Source organism: Vitis riparia, chromosome 7 (genome assembly GCF_004353265.1).
Source record: "Vitis riparia cultivar Riparia Gloire de Montpellier isolate 1030 chromosome 7, EGFV_Vit.rip_1.0, whole genome shotgun sequence".
Lineage (NCBI taxonomy): Eukaryota > Viridiplantae > Streptophyta > Magnoliopsida > Vitales > Vitaceae > Vitis > Vitis riparia.
The window spans coordinates 4,718,219-4,741,269 of record NC_048437.1 but is presented as its reverse complement, the minus strand read 5'-3'; the positions used below and the strand labels follow the sequence as shown (position 1 = coordinate 4,741,269).

The 23,051-nt window shown below is 42.0% G+C and overlaps 4 protein-coding genes across 5 annotated transcripts; all 4 read left to right on the top strand.

The window, feature by feature from the left end:
• The first annotated feature begins 744 nt into the window (after positions 1-744).
• LOC117918401 (probable receptor-like protein kinase At5g24010) lies at positions 745-3,588 on the top strand. Its single transcript, XM_034835031.1, has one exon. The coding sequence runs from the start codon at positions 898-900 to the stop codon at positions 3,388-3,390; it is 2,493 nt and encodes an 830-aa protein (XP_034690922.1). The 5' UTR covers positions 745-897; the 3' UTR covers positions 3,391-3,588.
• Positions 3,589-5,094: 1,506 nt separating this feature from the next.
• LOC117918371 (probable receptor-like protein kinase At5g24010) lies at positions 5,095-15,402 on the top strand. 2 transcript variants are annotated; one of them, XM_034834967.1, is made up of 3 exons: positions 5,095-5,232; positions 5,371-5,493; positions 12,131-15,402. In XM_034834967.1, the coding sequence occupies exon 3, from the start codon at positions 12,319-12,321 to the stop codon at positions 14,830-14,832; it is 2,514 nt and encodes an 837-aa protein (XP_034690858.1). In that variant the 5' UTR covers positions 5,095-5,232; positions 5,371-5,493; positions 12,131-12,318; the 3' UTR covers positions 14,833-15,402. The 2 variants fall into 2 exon arrangements, with proteins under 2 accessions (XP_034690858.1, XP_034690857.1); XM_034834966.1 differs by having other exon boundaries at positions 11,908-15,402.
• LOC117918370 (probable receptor-like protein kinase At5g24010) lies at positions 7,502-11,374 on the top strand. The gene has a single exon (XM_034834965.1). It carries the CDS (start codon positions 8,551-8,553, stop codon positions 11,077-11,079), a length of 2,529 nt encoding a protein of 842 aa, XP_034690856.1. The 5' UTR covers positions 7,502-8,550; the 3' UTR covers positions 11,080-11,374.
• A 3,896-nt stretch (positions 15,403-19,298) lies between the features above and the next one.
• LOC117918332 lies at positions 19,299-22,381 on the top strand. Its single transcript, XM_034834897.1, is given in 2 exon segments — positions 19,299-20,034; positions 20,037-22,381. Coding segments are annotated over 2 exon segments (3,081 nt in total).
• Positions 22,382-23,051: the final 670 nt, after the last annotated feature.

Genomic DNA, 23,051 nt, shown 5'->3' with positions numbered 1-23,051 from the left:
ATTAAAAATTACATTTAACCTTCAATGTTATTTTTAATAATTAAAAAGCTCTCCCACTCGGGGCTTTTTTATTACATCTCCCACTCGAAGATTTGAAGACTAAAGTTTTCAAGAACAGTCTCAAGCAAACCCTAAAACTCCAGCCCACCCAAAACCCAGCTAGACCACGATAAAGGTGGCCTGACCCGGGATCCAACCCAAGCTTAGAAGTTGGCTTGGCCCTAGGTCTTCATGCCTATCCATGGATGAGCTGGGTTGTCCTGTTTATACTGGACCTAACTAGACAGCCCAAAATTGGGTTGTGGCCGGACCAATGTCCAACCTTGGACTATGGGCACGAGCCATTAACAAAAGGATCGAATGAAAAAAGTGAGGTCACATGGTCCAAACTCGTTTTCTCCATTTAAATTATTGGGCGTGAGATCAAATTATGCTGCAACCCCCAAAATTTCCATTGAAATTTTCTAGGAGTAAATTGGTGTACTCTCACATTCTTTGTTTGACGGTATATATTAATATTGCCGATAACAGTTCCAGTTCAATTCATCAAGATTTTTATTGAACGGTGGATCCTTACTCTCTTAAAGATAGTGTCCGACGTTCACCACATGATTTGATTCTGCTTTTTCTTTTTCTTTTTTTCTTTTTTTTCCTGGAAGTAAAAATCACTCATTAAAGCTTCACGAGAGATTACGCGTCCTTGGCAATATCAAGTACCGTGTATTGTCAGTTAAATTGGAAGACGCATACAAGTCAACACCAAGTCAATGTCTTGCCCTCACATTCCAATATCCCAATAATTGGATTCTCCGAGTGTCTGATGGTTGGCTTCCCCCATTCTCAGTTGCTGATAAGTTTTGCTCCCACCAAGAAAAGTGGCGATTCCAATTGACTCCCATGGAGAAGCTTCACCACTACAGCTTTCTTTTTCCCCTGCTCCTCATCCACTTCTCTTCTCATCTGCTCCTCTCATCAGCTTACACCCTGCCTGATGAGTACTTCATCAGCTGTGGTTCAAGCTCTAACACCATCGTCAATGGCCGGAACTTTGTTGGAGATGTGAACCCCGGCTCCGCCTCCTCCTTCTCCGTCGGAATAAGCCGTACGGTAAAGGATGACAGCCCATCAACAGCTGCATCTCCCCTCTACCGAACTGCTAGGATTTTCAGACATCAATCTTCCTATGAGTTCCGGACCACCGAGAACGGCACATACGTGGTGCGCTTTCATTTCTACCCTTTTTCAGATCTTTCCGATGCTCTCTTCAGTGTTTCGGCTTCTGGGCTTTTACTGCTGTCGGATTTCAGCGTGGGAAACAGTAGTAACTCTCCTGTGATAAAGGAATTCGCAGTTCCAGTGGAGGTGGGAAAATTCAAAATCGACTTCACACCTCAAGGATCATCTTTTGGTTTTGTAAATGCCATAGAAGCCTTCCATGCCCCTGAAAATTTCATTTCAGATGGAATTTATTATGTTACTCCTGCAGGACATGGCGATCCTTACAAAGGTTTGGAATCTCATGCTTTACATACAATCCATAGGATCAACGTTGGAGGTGTCACTATCACTCCTGAGAATGATACACTCTGGAGAAGTTGGATACCAGATGATGCTTATCTATATTTCCCAGATTCTGCGAAAAACAGTACGTTCTACAGTGATAGGCCTAAGTACCAAGAACAGGGAGCTACTCCTTATTCTGCCCCAGATTATGTCTACAAGACTGCCAAAGAAACGAATATAGATCAGAGCAGGGAATCAAATAATTTCAATGTGACATGGAATTTCAATGTGAACAAGAATTCTACCTACTTTGTCAGGGCCCATTTTTGTGATATAATTAGTCCGTCCCTTGGTCTTCTTACGTTCAATTTCTATATCTATAGCCAGTTCAGTGATAAGATCAATCCATACGACATAATAGGCCAGTTGGCAGCTCCCTTTTACCTCGATTATGTTGTTGATTCCGACGATTCTGGATATATGAATATCAGTATTGGTCCTAGCCAGGGGTCATCGAACGGAACTGCCTTTCTGAATGGGCTGGAGATTATGGAGTTGACCAAAGGATCCAGTTTAGTCCCTGTAGCAAACAAGCCGAAGAAGACACTCACGTTGGTTGTAGTCGGTTCAGTTGTTGGAGGAGTGGCTTCTGTCTTGGTTCTGTTGGGTGTGATCTTATGGGGTTGGAAATGCAGGAAAGCAAAGCATGTTGAAATCGTGGATTGGACTGCTCCTTATTATGGAAGGGGATCTTTCAGCAGGACAACTGATAAAACCGTTGATGTCTCCTCTGTTTCTGGTCTGAACCTGGGGCTAAAAATACCCTTTTCTGAAATTCTCCATGCGACCAATAACTTCGACGCAAAATTGATGATTGGTGAGGGTGGGTTCGGGAAAGTTTACCAAGGAACTCTTCGGAATGGTATGAAGGTGGCTATCAAACGAAGTGAGCCAGGACATGGGCAGGGCTTCTCAGAATTCCAAACTGAAATCAAAATCTTATCCAGAATTCGCCACCGCCATCTGGTTTCCCTGATTGGTTATTGTGACGAAAGGTTTGAGATGATACTGGTTTATGAATTCATGGAAAAGGGGACCCTAAGAGATCATCTATACGGTTCAAACGGGGACACCCAGAAATCGACTTCCCTCTCTGAGCTTTCCTGGAACCAAAGGCTTGAAATTTGCATAGGTTCAGCACGGGGCCTTGATTACCTTCATACTGGTTCAGACGGGGGAATCATTCACCGCGATGTCAAGTCGACAAACATCTTGCTTGATGAGTATTATGTTGCCAAAGTTGCTGATTTCGGTCTCTCGAAGTCAGGTCTTCCTGATCAGTCTCATTGCACCACTGCTGTAAAAGGTAGCTTCGGTTACCTTGATCCAGAATACTTCAGATGCTTGCAGTTAACAGAAAAATCCGATATATATTCCTTTGGAGTCGTTCTCCTGGAAGTGCTTTGTGCTAGACCGGCCCTCGACAACTCGCTTCCCAGGGAGGAAATGAACTTAGCTGAATGGGGGATGTCATGGAAAAACAAAGGACAGCTGGAAAAAATTGTTGATCCTTTTCTTGCGGGTAAAATCAATCCAAGCTCATTGCGGAAATTTGGTGAAGTAGTTGAGAAGTGTTTGAGAGAGACTGGTGCTGATAGGCCTTCTATGCGCGATGTTTTGTGGGACTTAGAATATTCACTTCAGCTCCAACAAGTCATAATGCAGAGAGAAAAGTACTATGACAGCGTAACAGATGCTTCACTGGAGTTGCCACTGCCAGCTGTTCAGCGTCTGCCTTCTAATAGCTTGCCATTTGTGGAAGATGATCGGTCAGAACCAAATGCAAGTGAAGTATTCTCCCAATTGAGGATGGATGGTGGCAGATAATTTGAACTGGTTTGAGAACCACTTGTGTGGCTTTACTTTCTATAGGTTCTGTGTACTGTTTGGTTTGGTTTCCTTGTTGATATGCTATGTTCACTTTTAATCTGTTTGCAAATCCATTCAGAAACCCTAATAATAGCCTTCGTAAAAGCTAGCATTAACTTGCTATGCTCTTAATTACAAGTTTCTTCCTTCTGTTAATCATTAGCTCATATGAGATTTAAGGAATACTGGAAGGAGTTGTGCTAACAGAAGCTCAATGCCAGCATATTAATGTGAGAGCACAAATCAGATATCACTGTAGAGCTCTAAAACATCTCATACTTTCTCGCCTCTTCTATTTAGTACATCTTGAATTAAAACCCGGTTGTCCTCCACTTTTTCACACATCTCTATTGATATAAGTTTTACATCTTCATATCCTCAATCTACTTGAACATTTTTTTCTCTGGTACAACTTAAAATTATGCTCCATTGAAACATGAAATCCGAACAAGCTATTGAAATGTCAAAGAGACAAATTTTATCACTGGGCTTCAGCATTGAAGCTTCCAAGTATGTATGCAAGGTTTTCGTACTATTGGATTTATCAAGTGTTGGGATCCATGCAACGATTTATGGTAAAAAATAGGGAAAACGAGAAAGAAATAACATGTAGGTTTAACGTGGTTCGACAAATTGTCTATGTCTATAGGAACAAGGAAGAGGACTTTCACTATACTGATAAGGGAGAATCAAATTCTCCATGATACGTGCTGCATTCCTTTTCTGTTAGCATAATATCCGTTTGTATAGCTGTAGGGATATGCTCAATATTTGTATTTGATTCTTTCCTATTATGTAGGAGTTTACAACTGTAATTATCGTGTATATAATGAAGAGTTATCTCCTCATCCGGTAAGGAGGATTTCAGTCATTTACCATGTTTATCAAACACCTTTATATACATTAAATTAGGGTTACATAAAATGATATTTATACTAACATTTGGAATAAATTTTCAAAAATACCCTTGAATCGTACAGGGTCACCCCCAACCTATCATGCGCCCACAACAATAGAAATACAGGTCTGAATGGCAAATGCCTGAGCGAAGGCAAATGTCATCGCTCTGCTTCGCTCCGGCATTTGCCTTTTTTTCTCCATATGTCTTTCATTCAAATATGAGTTGCATACTACAACATCAAGATATATATGAAACAATTTCAAATTATCTCATTTTCCTGCTCTGTGAGAGAGAATTTGCTGGGGCCGAGTCCTTTTTCATTTTCAAAATTTTGCATATTTGGCTAATCCTTTATACACGGCGATGCTCGGCTGGAAGAATTGTCAATGAATGGGACACCCTTAGCAGTTAGCTGTATTTACTTGAAGTGGATCTATTCAACACCAAAATCAAAGATAAGAACAAAGAATCTTTCTTTATATTAATTCCAAAGAAGAAAAGCAAAAAAGAGAAGACTTCTCCCAGTCCTCACGTTCAGCTTTCTCTCAATAATGCTAGTCAGCTGACTCAGCTCTAGCAATGCACAATTATTGTCCACTATCACTTGATCTTTTGCAACAACAACTTTTGCCCATATGACTAAAGTATACATAAAGTAAAAAAAAATAAAAAAAAATCATATTCTCTCTCTCTTTTGAAATAAGAGTTATTAATTGGCTTTCTTTATTTCATCCTCAGTCCTCAGATGGTCTGAAATAATAGAAACGAGCCCCAGTTTCCATGGATCACTTTCACACTTTCACTCTCACAAGCCTTTGTTTGTTTCCTCTCCTCCTCTATCAAGTCAGTTTATGGCGTGTCCGTTGGTAGCATAGGGTCAACTCAGTGACTTCAAACTAGTGAGTCTTTGGCTCATCTCTTTGAGTAAAGGAAATATCATTATAGCAGAATCAACTAACTCAACCATTTCCATGGAATATCTTGGCTGCCATGAATACATGTATAACTATCCTTCCTCATCTTCTGTTATCTTGCAGTTCCTTTTTCCTGACAGTGAGAATCGCAGATGTGGAAACGATGTCGTACTGAGGAGAAACAGAAGCAGAGAAAAGCTGCTTTTCCATTGTTGGGCACCCTAATAGTTGAGTACTAACATTTTGGTACGTTGGTATGATATTTTTGAACCTTAGATTACATTATCATCCTTGCTCGTAATCAATTTTTTCATGTTTTGCTATATTTTTTTTGTATTTTAAATAGGCTATTAAGAACCCACTACCTTTTTAGTACCTTTTTTATCATATTAAATTAATTAATTGACATAATAATTTTTATTAAAAATAATTATAAATATAATATATATTATATATTAAATATAAAATTGAATAAATCACTATGTACAACTTAAGTGTTATCTATCTTAGTTATATTTTTTCATGTCCTAATAATATTTTTTATATTTTGCTCATATTTTTTATCTCATTTATTTTTAGTGTAATGATGTTTTTCTATACATTAGTTTTATTTTACATATTTTAATCATATATTTTTGTATACGAGGTTTATTTTGTATATCTTAATCACATTTTTTATACCTTAATTATATTTTTCAAACTCTAGTCATATTCCTTGTTATAAAGTCATATTTTTTATCCTCTTATTCACATTTCTATAGTTTAATTATATTCTTCATATATTTGTAACATTTTCTTATCTTAGTTGTTAGGATTTTAGTTATACCAACCTAAGTAATTACCTTAGAAGGGAGATGAACAGGGCGATAATCATTTTTATTAATTTAAACTTAGAGAATGTAAGAGACAATATAAGCAATAATATAATGAAAATCAATATAAAAAGAAATTACATATAAATAGAGTAGAGAAAAGAGAAATGCAAACTTAAGATCTTATAGTAATTTGGTGTAATTGAGTCTCATAAGATATAGAAATGAAGAAAAATTCCTAATTTACAATATTTGTTCAAATGGAAGGCAAAGAAACTAGGATTAAAGTGCACTAAAAAGATATGCAAATTTGAAAACAAAGTGCACTAAAAAATTATTCTTTTAAGGCTCAAATAAAATTCAATAAAGATTTGGAACTCTCCCATATGTAAAATGATAAGTTCGAAACATTTAAATAGAAGTACAAAGCTCAAATTAGTCGTTAGGCATAGTTTGGGGTCGACCGATTAACCAATCTAATGAACTAGTTACCAATCATTGGGTAGTAGAAGGTAGATAAATTGATCGTTAAGTCACAAAAGCTCGATCAATTAATCATCGATCTGACCAATTCTTGACTGGTTGAGCGAACTGATTGAGTAAACATAACCTATTGAACTAGTTGAACAATAACCAATTGAGTAAATATTAACATATTGAATAAAATACATAAAATTAACATACAAATAACCTTTAATGACTCGAATTATTTCAATATAAAAATTTAAGATTAAACAAACATTTATAAGGATGAAATATATGTTAAAACATGAGTTTTTACCTGACTCAATTTGTTTCAATATGAAAACTTAAGATTAAAAAAAAAAAAAAAAAAAAAAACCTTTTTAGTGATGAAATACATGTCAAAACATGAGTTTTTATCCTTCAAATAATCAATCTCATTTTTATAAAAATCATTAATAAATGCATAAATGAATTCTACAAGTTTTGCATCTTTAGTACAAAATCCTTAGGGAAATCCAATTATATGAACTACTTGTCATTTTGAAAACTTTTTTAACTATGAATAGCACTAAACAAATGTGGTTTTCATTTAAAAGATTTGTCACCCAATTTATAAAAGAATAAAACTAATTTAGGCATTTAAATATTTTAAATGTTTAAGTAAAAATAAAATGCATAATCATAATATACCAACAACCTTACAAAAAGATTCTAAAAAGTAAATCTTCATTGATCTACTCTTTTAAGTCTTCTCTTTTTTCTTAATTTTTTTTATTTGATTTATTTTATGATTATCACTTTAAAAATCATCTTATCTAAACATCTTATTATAAATCATTAATTTTTAGTCTTATTTTGTTATTATTAAAATTGAAATTAATCAAACTTTGGTTTCGTATTAGTCATATGATTTATATCTTTAGTGACATTTTTTTATACTTTTTCATATTTTCATACCCCTAATCTAATTTTTCTTTCATCGTATTTACATTTTCATACATGAATTATTTGACATACCTTGATCATTATATTATAGCTTCAATTATATTTTTTATACCATCCTTGTTTTTTTTTTTTTTTACCACTATCATATTTTTATACCCTCATCATTAGTATCATGATTACGTTTTTCATACCTGAATTACATTTTTGGAACCCGTTAACAACTTCCACTACTCTTAATACCAAGCATAGGCACGTGTATTGGCACCTTGCCCTCTTGTGGCGGCAGGCATAAAAGCAAGCATGCCTTCTCCCCACTATGAGAGATTTGGTGGGGGTAGAGAACATCAGTTAGCTTCAAAAGCATAATATGTCCTACCACGACATATGGCGTAGGCATGGCATAGCATCATGACACATAGCATGGCATGTAGCACAACATGCGACATGGCAGATGGGGCCTTGTGTGTGGCTGGCTCGACTAAAAAATGTTTGGGAATTTCTGATGGTTTTGGATTTTCCCTTTTGAAGAGACACTCTAAATGCGGAAAATATTTTTCTAGACTTAGTGATGAATTTCGGGAAATTATGGGGCCTTCCAAGGATATGTGATGTTTCATCCTATATGAATGGAAATGACTTGGAAACACACCGAAGGGACACGCTTAAGGTAAGGGCAAGGCTTGGAGGAGCTAACACGAGGGCACAAAGCCTTTTTTTTTCTTTTTCTTTTTTCTCTTTTATTGGATTTTTGGAAAGAGCATTTGTTGGTCTGATCTCCAGAAAACCTTGGATTCATTTTTCAAAGGTTTTTACATCCTAGTGAAACAAAATAAGTGTTTTCTTTGGACAATTTAGTTCCTGGCTCCCAAAATGCTTGTAATGGCCACTGTAAGGAGCAATAATGTAAGAATGCACCATGTGCTGCTCATAGAAGATGGAGTGCCCACTCAAACCACCCACTAAGTATTCCAACTCCAAGTCAACAGCATGGTGCATTGAGACCACTGAGAGCTAATGTATGAAGAGGCATTTGCCACCACTTGAAAACATCCAAAACTAGAGCTATTCCTCAGGTTCAGACATGGACAAGTTTCAGAGCCATGGAGTCATTGTCCGCCTGCTACATCTTCTTCTCCCCCTCCAACTATTATCCCTTCAATCTCTTTCTTTATCTTACACTCCTCCAAGTAAGTACTTCATCAACTGTGGGTCACAGAACAATACCAACCATACTGGCAGGACCTTCGTTGGGGACGTGAGTTCTGACTCCTCTTTCACCTTATCTCCGAAGCGGGACGACCCTGTTGTAGACAGCAGCCCTTCTCCGACTACATCTCAACTCTATCAAACAGCTAGGATTTTCAAAGGGTCGTCTTCATATGTATTTCACATCGACCAAAATGGCACTTATTTGGTACGCCTCCATTTCTTCCCCTTTTCTTCCCCAACTGATCTCTCGACTGCTCTTTTCGATGTTTCGGTTTCTGGGCTACCCGGGTTGCTTCAGAATTTCTCTGTGCAAAACACCAGTAACCTTCCTCTGATAAAGGAATTCTTACTCACAATTAATATCAGCAAATTCACTGTGAAATTTGAACCTTCTCAAGAGTCGTCCTTCGCATTTGTAAATGCAATAGAAGTCTTCATTGCTCCTGATAGCTTTATCCCTGATTCTGCTCTACTAGTTACCCGAAAAGGAAGTAAAAATAGTAGTTACAAGGGTCTGTTATCTCGGGTTCTCCAAAAAATTCACAGGGTCAATGTTGGGGGAAGTGAAATCGAACCCGGCTCAGATACTCTATGGAGAAACTGGGTTCCAGATGACACTTTTCTTTTCAATAGGAGCACTGCAAGAAATAAATCTTATGATCAGCCGATTGAGTACCAGGAAGGCCAGAGTGAATATAATAACAGTGATAGATATATTGCCCCGGAGAATGTTTATTTGACCGCCAAAGAAATGAATACAAATGAGGGAGACCAGTTGCAATCCTTCAACATCAGTTGGGGTTTTAATGTGACTAAGAATGCTACACACCTTCTTCGGGTTCACTTCTGCGACATCACAAGTGCCTCGCTATCACTAAGTCCATGGATCAATCTCTATATCAATAGCATCTTCAGTCGGAACATAAAGATTATCACCTTGGCAGCCCCTTTTTACCTTGATTTTGTAGTTGTTTCAGATAATTCCGGACTTCTTAATATCAGTATAGGACCTCATAGGGATTCTCCAGTAAACAATTCCTTTCTCAATGGCCTGGAGATTATGGAAATCATGCAGGAATTGGGTTGGGTTTCTATCGAAAATGAATCTAAGAAGAAATATATTCCTCTCCTAGTTGGTTCAGTTGTTGGAGGTTTGGCTCTTGTCTGCCTTGTGGTAGTTGTGTTCTTGTTGCAATCAAAATGCAGGAAGGGAAAGCCTGCTCAAGCTACGGATTGGTTGCCAATTACTGTTGATAGGGGACTGAGTTCCCACGGCAAGCTACATGAGGCAACCAATCATAGCTCCCCTGTTCCATATTTAAATCTGGGATTAAAGATACCTTTTGCGGAAGTTCAGTCAGCAACAAAAAACTTCAGCAACAAGCTGCTGGTAGGCAAGGGTGGATTTGGCAAAGTCTACCAAGGAACTCTCAGGAATGGCATGAAAGTGGCAGTGAAGAGAAGTCAGCCAGGACATGGCCAAGGCCTGCCTGAATTCCAGACTGAGATATTGGTGTTATCCAAAATTCACCATCGCCATCTGGTTTCCCTGGTTGGGTATTGTGACGAAAGGAATGAAATGATTCTGGTTTATGAATTTATGCAGAAGGGCACTCTGAGAAGTCATCTTTATGATTCAGATTTGCCTTGTTTGTCTTGGAAGCAAAGGCTGGAAATTTGCATTGGTGCAGCAAGGGGACTTCACTACCTCCACACAGGTTCAGAAGGGGGAATCATTCACCGTGATATTAAGTCCACAAACATCTTGCTTGACGACAACTTTGTTGCTAAAGTTGCTGATTTTGGACTATCAAGATCAGGTCTTCCTCATCAAACCCATGTCAGCACAGCTGTAAAAGGCACCTTTGGATATCTTGATCCAGAGTACTTCAGGACCCAACAGTTGACAGACAAATCGGATGTTTACTCTTTTGGTGTGGTTCTTCTGGAAGTGCTATGTGCCAGACCAGTTATCAATCCCTCACTTCCAACGGAGCAAGTGAATCTAGCTGAATGGGTGATGGTTTGGCAGAAGAAAGGATTACTTGAACAGGTTATTGATCCTTTGCTCGTGGGTAAAGTCAATCTCAACTCACTAAGAAAATTTGGTGAAACGGCAGAGAAATGCTTGCAGGAAGAAGGTGCTGATAGGCCTACTATGGGTGATGTGGTGTGGGACTTGGAGTATGCTTTTCAGCTTCAACAAACTGCAATGCAGAGGGAGCCATTAGAGGACAGCACAAACGATGCTGCTTCCACGTTTCCATTGCCTACCATTCAGCGCTATCCTTCATATAGCTTATCAATTTCAAACATCCATGGGCCCGAAAGGAGGGACGGCAGTTCAGAGACAACAGAAAGTGAAGTTTTCTCCCAGTTGAGGATTGCCCATGGCAGATAACTTCAGTGTCCTTGAGGCAAGGTTATGAGTTCACGTTTGTTCAGCTTCCACACACTGTTTTAGGTGTAGAATCAGTGATAAAGTTTATCAACTGCTTAAGATGTGTTGTTTCTAATGGGCTCAAGGGACTAGTATATTAGCCTTGATAAGTTGGCAGATTGGCTTGTGTGTCAAACAAATTTCAGTTTATGAGAAATTGGACTAATAAATCTCTACCCCATTAGAAACTCTACCCCTGCTTCTCTTGTTGATTAATTCATTTAAATTACATGAGTATCAATGCTTCTGTTCTCTATATTCAGAAGAATGTGAAAATCATGCCCCGTAAATGCAGGAAGCTAATAAAAATGATGCAGTGTGCTCAATCCTCATAATGTATTATGTGCTTGAGGAATCCTTCTTAGGATGGTTGTAAGCTTTTGATTTCCATCTCCCTTCCTCTACGCTCCCTCCAGTCAATAGGCCAGTGGAGGTTGGGCACGGCTCTGTTGGCAACCCAACTTTTACTCCTGCACTGCAAGTCCAGAAAATGACATCAGTGATGAATAATTGCAGTAATGTGTTCTTTAGCATTCAACTATTCTCTACCAAAACGAACAAGACAGCACACTCTTTTGGACAGTTCTAAACTTATACAACACTTTCATGAATTGTCATAGTTGTTTTTAGCAAACCCAAATTACTCCACATTAGCACAATTACTGCTTTTATTTGGATACGCTTCATATTCTCAGTTTTGCAAGTTTTCTCTATCTCAAAATTTGAAAGTTTTAAACTACTTTTATACTCTTTGGAAAAGTTTATACCAGCTTAATCCTTTTTTTTCAGATTAACGATGATAAAATGTGGTAAATCTCTTCCATGGTCCTGCTTCTCTTGTTTATTACTCTGTTTATTATCAGCGGAATTCATTCAAGCTACATCAAATTAATGTTTTTGCTCTTAAAAAAGGCCAAAGTTTTGGGACAGTTTCAAAGCTTATCCTAAACCCACAGTACCTATCGAGGAGTTTCTTGAAGTCGGTTTCACGTGACTTTGTTGCCCCATGCAGTTAAAGGCGCCGAAGGCATCCCTTTGAATCCAACCACCCGTTATTAAAGCCCCAATATTAAATGCAAGGCCAGATGTTTCAACGCCAAAGTCAATGACTTGTCCTCCTCCTCTGGCTGGATAATGAATGGTGAGAATTAGATTCAAACTGAAAAATAAGCAGAAATCGGATACTTCCTCAGCCTGATCATGGAGAAGTTTCACGGACATGAAATCTTTGTTCCGCTGTTACATCTTCTCCTCCTGCTTCTCTTATCCCTTCAATGTCTTTCTTCGGATTACACTCTTCCAAGTAAGTACTTCATCAACTGTGGGTCAAGCTCCACTATCAGCGATACCACGAGGACCTTCGTCGGGGACGAGAGTTCTGACTCCTTCACCTTATCTCCCAAGCAAGAGGCTGTTGAAGACAGCAGCCCTTCTCCGGCTACATCTCAACTCTATCGAACAGCGAGACTTTTCAGAAGCCCATCCTCATATGAGTTTGAGATCGACCAAATCGGCATTTACTTGGTACGCCTCCATTTCTTCCCCTTTTCCTCCCCAACCGATCTCTTCACTGCTCTTTTCGATGTTTCGGTTTCTGGGTTACCCGTGTTGCTTCATAATTTCACTGTGCAAAACACCAGCAATCTTCCTCTCATAAAGGAATTCTTACTCACCATTAATATCAGCAAATTCATAGTGAAATTTGAACCGTCTCAACAGTCGTCCTTCGCATTTGTAAATGCTATAGAAGTCTTTATTGCTCCTGATGGCTTCATCCCTGATTCTGCTCTACTAGTTACTCCAGCAGGAAGTAACAATAGTAGCTACAAGGGTATATCCTCTCGAGTTCTGCAAAAAGTTCACAGGATCAATGTTGGGGGCAGTGATATCGAACCCGATTCTGATACTCTATGGAGAAAATGGGTTCCAGATGACCCTTATCTTTTTAATAAGAGCGCTGCAAGAAATCGATCTGCCTCTAAAGAGACTAGCTACCAGCGAACCTTGAGTGGTTATAACGACAGTACTCGTTATATTGCCCCACCTCTTGTTTATATGAGTGCTAAAGAAATGAATAAAAATGGCAGTGATCCGTTGCAATTCTTCAACATCAGTTGGGGTTTTAATGTGTCCAAGAATGCTAAGCACCTTCTTCGGGTTCACTTCTGCGACTTTATTAGTTCATCGATGTATTTATTGCTCGATCTCTATATTTATGGCTTCTTCAGTCTGAAAATAGACAATATCTCCTTGGGAGCTCCGTTTTTCCTTGATTTTGTAGTTGTTTCAGATGATTCTGGATTTCTCAATGTCAGTGTAGGGCCTCAGATTGATTCTCCAATTAAAAATGCCTTCCTCAATGGCCTGGAGATTATGGAAATCATGGAGGAATTGGGTTGGGTTTCTATGGAAAATGAGTTTAAGAAGAAAACTACTCCTCTCCTAGTTGGTTTAGTTGTCGGAGGTTTGGCTCTCGTCTGCATTGTGATAGTTGTGCTCTTGTTGAGATCAAAATGCAGGAAGGAAAAGCCTGCTGAAGCTTCACACTGGTTGCCAGTTACTGTTGATGGGGGATTGAGTTCCCACAGCAGGGTGTATGAGGCAACCATCCATGGCTCCCCTGTTCCTTATTTAAATCTGGGATTAAAAATGCCTTTGGCTGAAATTCAATCTGCAACAAACAACTTCAGCAGCAAGTTGCTGGTTGGAAAGGGTGGATTTGGCAAAGTCTACCAAGGAACTCTCAGGAATGGCATGAAAGTGGCAGTGAAGAGAAGTCAGCCAGGACATGGCCAAGGCCTGCCTGAATTCCAGACTGAGATATTGGTGTTATCCAAAATTCGCCATCGCCACCTGGTTTCCTTGATTGGATATTGTGACGAAAGGAATGAAATGATCCTGGTTTATGAATTTATGCAGAAGGGGACTCTGAGAAGTCATCTTTATGATTCAGATTTGCCGTGTTTATCTTGGAAGCAAAGGCTGGAAATTTGCATTGGTGCAGCAAGGGGACTTCACTACCTCCATACAAGTTCAGAAGGGGGAATCATTCACCGTGATATTAAGTCCACAAACATCTTGCTTGATGACAACTTTGTTGCTAAAGTTGCTGATTTTGGATTATCAAGATCAGGTCTTCCTCATCAAACCCATGTCAGCACAGCTGTAAAAGGCACCTTTGGATATCTCGATCCAGAGTACTTCAGGACCCAACAGTTGACAGACAAGTCCGATGTTTACTCTTTTGGTGTCGTTCTTCTGGAAGTGCTATGTGCCAGACCAGCTATCAATCCCTCACTTCCAACGCAGCAAATGAACCTAGCTGAATGGGTGATGGTTTGGCAGAAGAAAGGATTACTTGAACAGGTTATTGATCCTTTGCTCGTGGGTAAAGTCAATCTCAACTCACTAAGAAAATTTGGTGAAACAGCAGAGAAATGTTTGAAGGAAGATGGCACGGATAGGCCTACTATGGGTGATGTGATGTGGGACTTGGAGTATGCTTTTCAACTTCAACAAACTGCAATGCAGAGGGAGCCATTAGAGGACAGCACAAACGATGCTGCTTCCACATTTCCATTGCCTACCATTCAGCGTTATCCTTCATATAGCTTATCAATTTCAGACATCCATGGGCCCCAAAGGAGGGACGGCAGTTCAGAGACAACAGAAAGCGAAGTTTTCTCCCAGTTGAGGATTGACGATGGCAGATAATTTCATTGTCTTTGAGGCAAGGTTATGAGTTCATGTTTGTTCAGCTTTCACACACTGTTGTCGGAGTGGAATCAGTGATTTAGTTTGTGAATTGCTTAAGATGTCGTTGTTTCTAATGAGCTCAAGGGACTAGTATATTAGCCTTGATAAGTTGGCAGATTAGCTTGTGTCAAATAAATTTCAGTTTTAGGAGAAATTGGACTAATAAATATCTACCCCATTAGAAACTCTACCCCTGCTTCTCTTGTTGATTAATTCATTCAAATTACACGAATATTAATGCTTCTGTTCTTTATATTCAGAAGAATGTGAGAATCATGCCCCAGAAATGCAGGAAGCTAATAAAAGGGATGCAGTGTGCTCAATCCTCATAATGTATTATGTACCTGAGGAATCCTTCTTAGGATGGTTGTAAGCTTTTGAATTTCCATCTCCCTTCCTCTACGCTCCCTCCAGTCAATAGGCCAGGGGAGGTTGGGCACGGCTCTGTTGGCAACCCAACTTTTACTCCTGCACTGCAAGTTCAGAAAATGACATCAGTGATGAACAATTGCAGTAATGTGTTCTTTAGCATTCGACTATTCTCTACCAAAAGGAACAAGACATTAGACTCTTTTGGACAGTTCTAAACTTATACAGCACTTTAGCAAAAGCCAAATTACTCCACATTAGCACAGCTACTGCTTTTATTTTGGTGCGCGCTTTTATATTTTTTGGATAAGTTTATACCAGCGTAATCCAATTTTTTTTTCAGATTAACAATGATAAAATGTGGTAAATCTCTTCCAGGGTCCTGCCTCTCTTCTTTATTACTCTCTTTATTATTAGCGGAATTCATTCAAGCTACATCAAATTAATGTTTTTGCTCTTAAAAAAGGCTAAAGTTTTGGGACAGTTTCAAAGCTTTCCAGACTCGAGCTTTCTACACCTCCTTGTATATCTAATCTTATTTGCTTGGCCAGCAGCTCCTGACTGAGTCACCCTAAAATGCTTCTCTTGTCTGTATCTGCCCAAAAAAACAAAAAAACAGATTTACTTCGCTGCAACGGAGATGCATCCACCAGTCTCCCAACTGATAAGTGATGCAAAGAAAGAAAGAAATTTCCAGAACTACTTCATACTTTTCTGTCTCAATTCAGTACTCTGATCTTTCCTCCCTCGGCACCATAGAATTTTCCATATATATATATATATATATATATATATATATATATATATACACACTTTTGACAGCTGTAAAACATTCTTTTTCTAACAAACAAACAACACCCTAATTGTAGGGACCCATCCCTGATGACACGTGGCACGCGTCCCCTGACGATACGTGGCACGTGATCCTTCGATATCCGGATTTTCCCAAAAGTACACGTGGCGCGCTTTCCTATCCGGACCCCTGAAATAAAGAGCACACGGCACTCGCAAAACATCCTATCCGGAACACCGCCATTACTCATCCGGCGACCTTTCATATTCTACCCGGATATGTTCATCCGGACCTCTGGCCAAGCCAAGCATGCCTCACCACGTCATTCTGACATCCTGTCACAAATCATATTCCAATACCTGCAGAGTGAAAAGACAGAAGTGACAGCAAGTCACTTCCCGCGATCTCTGACAGCTGTTCGTAGGATGAGAATGTCCCTGCCACCACCTAGTGGCATCATGGTAAACCAAAAAGCCTTCCATCATTTATGGAGGAGAGAGAATTTCCAAAGAACTATATATACAAACCTTCGCGCAAAGAAGAAGGTAAGCTTTTCATTACCTAGTAAAAGGCCAACTGTGCCCATTGCTTATATCTCTCTTTCCATGGTTGACAAAACCATTGGAGGGTGTGTCCGGACACCCTGTCCGGACGCCTTTTGCAGGGGCAGCTGAATCAGGAATCACAGTTGAGATCGTACGTCCATCCATTTGACAACTACGTGGATCATTGGGAATACGAGGCCTCAACATTGGCGCCGTCTGTGGGAATCTTTTTCGCTGATTCAGTGACTAGCAAAGATGGCCACGCCTTCCCAAAGCTGTTCATCTGGTAGAGGAGAGGAAGACAATTTTGAATGGCGCCAAGCCATCGAAAGAAGGCAGTTAGCAAGCGAGCGACAACTGCAAACTCTCCTCCAGGAGACGACAAGGTTAAGAGAGGAAAATGCAATATTGCGAATTCAGGCATCATCGACGGGGCCACCCCGTCGTCAGTACTCTAGGGGCCAGGTAGCCAACTCAAGGCCTCAGCTGGAGTCGATCTACCCCGGAACAGCGGAGGCAATCCCTGAAACACGCAACGCTAGGCCGCAGGAGCCACACACACCCATGCCTCGAGCTCCCCGTGAAGAGAGCTCAGATTCCACTCATTTCTCGTCAAAGAGACAGCGTGACAGAAGATCCCAGTTATCGGGCGCCATGCGTGCGAGACTAGGACCTCAGCAGCCTGGCAGGCCTAAGCCACCAGCAACCACTACAAGGGGAGTGCACCATAGCCCTACGGTCACCCCCACACCACAGAACGTTCTCTCGCACCGTGACCCCTTGGTCACCCCCATGGTGCAGAACGTCCCACCGCACCAAGCGGTACGATCCCTTGGGAAAAATCCCCCGAACGAGCCACCTATCGGCTCCATTAGCAAAAGGCTGGATGACATGCTCTCCACGCCTTTCTGCTCTCATATCATTCATTACGAGCCCCCAAGGGGATTCCTCGTACCAAAGTTCTCCACATACGATGGGTGCAGTGACCCCTTCGACCATATTATGCATTATCGACAGCTCATGACCCTCGATATAGGCAACGATCCGCTGCTGTGCAAAGTATTCCCTGCCAGTCTACAAGGACAGGCTCTCTCATGGTTCCATCGCCTACCTCCTAACTCGGTGGATAATTTTAGAGACCTTTCAGAAGCTTTCGTGGGACAGTACCTATGCTCCGCTCGGCATAAGCAAAATATCAGCACCTTGCAGAATATAAAAATGAAGGATAATGAATCCTTGAGGGAATTCGTGAAACGATTTGGCCAAGCTGTCCTACAAGTAGAAGCTTGCAACATGGACGCTGTCCTACAGATCTTCAAGCGAAGCATCTGTCCAGGCACTCCATTTTTTGAATCACTAGCTAAGAAACCTCCCATGACGATGGACGATTTGTTTCGACGTGCGAACAAATACTCCATGCTTGAAGATGACGTGCGGGCGGCCACCCAACAAGTATTGATTGCCGGACAGCCGTCCAAGGGGAATATAGAGGGAGGCGCTAAACTTCCGGACAGGCCAAGGCCATCTGATCAAAGGCAAGAAGGGTCAAGCCGACCGGAACTGCCGCCCCTCACACCACTCTCCATAACTTATGAGAAGCTTCTCCCTATGATACAAAGCATGTCCGATTTCAGGTGGCCCAGACCCCTCGGGTCGAACCCATCCAGAAGAGATCATAACAAAAAATGCGCCTACCACAAGGAACATGGCCACACAACGGAGACGTGCAGAAGCCTCCAATATTTGGTGGAAAGGCTCATAAAGGCGGGACATTTAAGGCAATACCTCCGCCCAGATGCCAGAGATAGGAACACCTCCCGGAGCCATGACCCTGGAGCCCCCGCGGTTCCAGTTGCCCCCAAAGCCGTCATAAACTACATCAATGGAGGTCCGTCGGATGAAGAAATAAACTCCAAACGAAAGAGGCAAAAATTGTTACGAGAAGCAATGGTGCGTGAGCGTGTCAACTCCATCCGGCCTGGGGTAGCCGGAGAAAGCCCTCGCCCAATAGACGGGACAATCATTTTTCCACCAGTAGACCTTACACGGATATTACGTCTGCACCGTGACGCCCTCATTCTATCCTTGGGGATAGACAAATTCGATGTAAGACGCATCTTAGTTGACCCAGGCAGCTCAGCTGATCTGGTACAAGCATCGGTCATAAGCCGCATGGGACACAATTTAGTCGGTCTCGAAAACCCTGGAAGAATCCTGTCCGGATTCAACGGGGCATCGACTATTTCCTTGGGAGACATTGTGCTACCAGTTCAAGCTGGCCCAGTCACTCTCAACGTTCAATTTTCAATGGTACAAGATTTGTCACCCTTCAATGTTATCCTGGGGCGCACATGGCTGCACTGCATGAAGGTCATCCCCTCCACATATCATCAGATGGTAAACTTCCTTACTGACGATGGGCAAATCAACCTGTACGCCAGCCAGCTAGCTGCTCGCCAATGCTACCAAATAGCAAGGGAACTAGGGACCAGGAGAATGAACCTCTCCCTGAGTCCGCGCACGCACTTGACCAATAGCAGTCACTGTGTCCGGCGGATAGAGATCCCCCGGCAGCAGACCCCTTGCAAACAATCCAAATTTCGGAAGAGAATGCTCACCTCACTCATATCAGCTCCCTCTTGACATCTGAAGAAACCCAGAATATCCAAGACGCCCTCCGACAGAACCGTGACATTTTCGCATGGGCGCACTCTGATATGAAGGGGGTTCATCCATCAATAGTCTCTCATAAACTTAATGTTTTACCAACAGCGAAACCCATCCGGCAGAGGGTTAGACGTTTCCACCCGGACAGACAAAAAATCATCCGGAATGAGATCAACAAACTACTGGAAGCCGGATTCATCAAAGAAGTAGATTATCCGGACTGGTTGGCAAATGTAGTAGTGGTACCCAAAAAAGAAGGCAAATGGCGGGTCTACGTTGACTACACCAACCTCAATAACGCGTGTCCGAAAGACAATTTCCCCTTGCCACGAATAGATCAAATTGTGGATTCCACTGCTGGGCAAGGGATGCTCTCCTTCCTGGACGCTTTCTCCGGATATCACCAAATCCCCATGGCCCCGGATGATCAAGAGAAGACGGCCTTCATAACGCCACACGGACTTTATTGTTACAAAGTCATGCCATTTGGTCTCAAAAATGCTGGCGCTACTTATCAAAGACTGATGACAAAAATATTCAAACCTCTAATCGGCCGCACAGTAGAGGTATATATTGATGATATCGTGGTCAAAAGCAAAACCCGAGAGGAGCATGTCCTCCACTTGCAAGAAGTTTTTCACCTCCTGAGAAAATTTGACATGAAGCTAAATCCTTCTAAATGCGCCTTTGGGGTAAGTGCTGGAAAATTCCTGGGATTTATGGTCAGTCAAAGGGGGATAGAGGTTAGCCCAGATCAAGTAAAGGCAGTCATAGAAACACCACCCCCAGGAACAAGAAGGAATTACAGCGCCTCACGGGCAAGCTTGTCGCCCTAGGGCGTTTTATAGCCCGTTTCACTGATGAGCTGCAACCCTTCTTCTTGGCAATCCGCAAAGCAGGAGCAAGCGGATGGACAGACAACTGTCAAAACGCTTTCGAAAAAATTAAGCGGTGCCTCATGCAACCACCCATCCTAAGCAGCCCTCTCCCCAGAGAAAAATTGTATATGTACCTGGCTGTCTCAGAGTGGGCAATTAGCGCTGTCTTATTCCGCTGCCCATCGCCCAAAGAGCAGAAACCCATCTACTACATCAGCAGAGCGTTAGCAGACGCAGAAACCAGATATTCAAAGATAGAGCTAACGGCCTTAGCTCTTCGGAGTGCCGCCCAGAAACTCCGCCCCTATTTTCAAGCCCACCCGCTGGTCGTGCTAACTGACCAACCCCTTCGCAACATTTTGCACAAGCCAGATTTAACCGGCAGAATGCTTCAGTGGGCCATAGAATTGAGCGAATTTGGAATCGAGTTCCAACCCAGATTGTCCATAAAAGGCCAAGTGATGGCTGACTTCGTGCTGGAATACTCCCGAAGGCCCATCCAACACGAGGAGCCAAGCGAAAAACAATGGTGGACTTTGCGGGTTGATGGGGCCTCCCGGTCGTCCGGATCCGGGGTAGGACTCCTGTTGCAATCCCCAACCGGAGAATATTTGGAGCAAGCCATCCGGCTGGGATTCCCCGCCTCTAACAATGAAGCAGAATATGAAGCCATTTTAGCCGGATTGGACCTCGCTCTGGCTCTATCCATCTCAAAACTCCGAATTTATAGTGATTCCCAACTTGTGGTAAGACATGTTCAGAAAGAATATGAAGCCAAGGATGCACACATGGCGCAATACTTAAACAAAGTAAGGGACACCTTGCAGCGATTCGCTGAATGGACGGTTGAGAAAATCAGGCGGACTGAAAACTCGCGTGCCGACGCCCTAGCAGGCATAGCCGCTTCTCTTCCCATCAAAGAAGTTATACTATTGCCTATATATGTACAAGCTAAGTCTTCCGTCATTGAAACCTCCACTTGCCATACCATTGAGGAAAGCAAAACAGACGACAAAGGCTGGATGAAAGCCATCATCGAGTATCTCCGGACAGGCACCCTGCCCGAAGAAACTAAGCAAGCACACAAGATCCGGGTGCAAGCCGCCCGCTTCACCCTAATAGAGGAGCATCTGTACAAGCGATCCTTTACAGGTCCCTACCTCAGATGTCTAAATCATTCAGAGGTGTCGTACGTATTAGCTGAATTGCACGAAGGAGTATGTGGAAATCATGCCGGAAGTCGGTTTCTGGCGCACAGGGCCCATTCACAAGGTTATTACTGGCCCACGATGAAAAAGGATGCGGCGGCATATGTTAAAAAATGTGACAAGTGTCAAAGGCATGCCCCCATTCCACACATGCCGTCAGGAGAATTGAAAACAATCTCAGGACCCTGGCCCTTCGCACAATGGGGCATGGACATAGTAGGACCTCTACCAGCCGCACCCGCCCAGAAAAAATTCCTGCTTGTAGCCACGGATTACTTCACTAAATGGGTAGAAGCCGAAGCCTATGCCAGCATCAAAGATAAAGATGTTACCAGATTCGTATGGAAAAACATCATCTGCCGCTTTGGAATCCCCCAGACCATCATAGCAGACAATGGCCCACAGTTTGATAGTATCGCATTCCGGAATTTTTGTTCAGAACTAAACATCCGGAACTCATACTCTACGCCACGATATCCCCAAAGCAATGGTCAAGCGGAGGCCACAAACAAAACACTAATCACTGCCTTGAAGAAAAGACTCGAGCAAGCCAAAGGAAAGTGGGTGGAGGAGCTACCCGGCGTCCTGTGGGCTTATCGAACCACACCCGGACGACCAACAGGAAACACTCCCTTCGCCCTCGCATACGGTATGGACGCAATCATTCCTACTGAAATAGGCTTACCCACTATCCGGACCGAGGTAGGAAGGGAGAATGATGCAGATACAGAGTTAGGAAGAAACTTAGACTGGGCGGATGAAGTAAGAGAAACTGCAGCCATCCGGATGGCAGATTACCAACAAAGGGCATCAGCTCACTACAATCGCAAAGTAAGGCCCAGAAGCTTCAAAAATGGTACGCTGGTCCTTAGAAAAGTTTTTGAAAATACTGCTGACTTAAGATCAGGAAAATTCCAAGCCAACTGGGAAGGCCCCTACATAGTGTCTAAAGCAAGTGAAAGTGGAGCCTATCATCTACAAGAGCTAGATGGAACCCCGTTGCAGCGACCATGGAATGTATCTAATCTAAAGCAGTACTACCAATAAAGGATGAGGCAAAATGAAGAAGTATATTTCATTGATACCTGTGGAGCAAATCACATACAAAAAAGTCTCCGGACTACAAAAATACAAAGAGAAGATAGCAGTAAAAATTCTTTACAAAAAGAAAAGACCCTCATTGGGCAGGTTTGCGGCGCAGCTTCTCCTCTTCACCCGGAGGAATTGAAGGGACATCCCGTTTGATTCCATGCTTCTTCATACAGCAGCGATAGCCAAAGAAGTAGGTCTCATCAACTTGCTTCTGGTACTCCGCTTCAAGTTCCTCCCTTTCCGCGACAAACTCACCCTCCAGCTCTTCTTTTTGCGCTGATAAGCGCAACTGCAACTCTTCTCTCTGCTTCTTCTCAATGGACACCTCTGTCCGGAGTTGCCTTACCTCCCTCCTCAAAACAGCCATCTCGTCCTCCGTCTCAAAAAGGCGGGCTTCCATAAAATCCTCCCGGCTCTTCGCCTCAGCAAGCTCTTCTCGAAGAACCTCGTTCTCCTCTCGAGCAGAAGATGAACTAGCTTCAGCCTGCTCCACTCTCAAACGCAACCTCTCTTCGTCATTTTTCCGCTGAGACACGAAAGATTTTGTGTAATCAGCAATCTCCAGCAGGTCAGAAAAAAGGTCGCGTTGATGAGCCATACCGCGAAGGCCACTCACCAGCTGTAG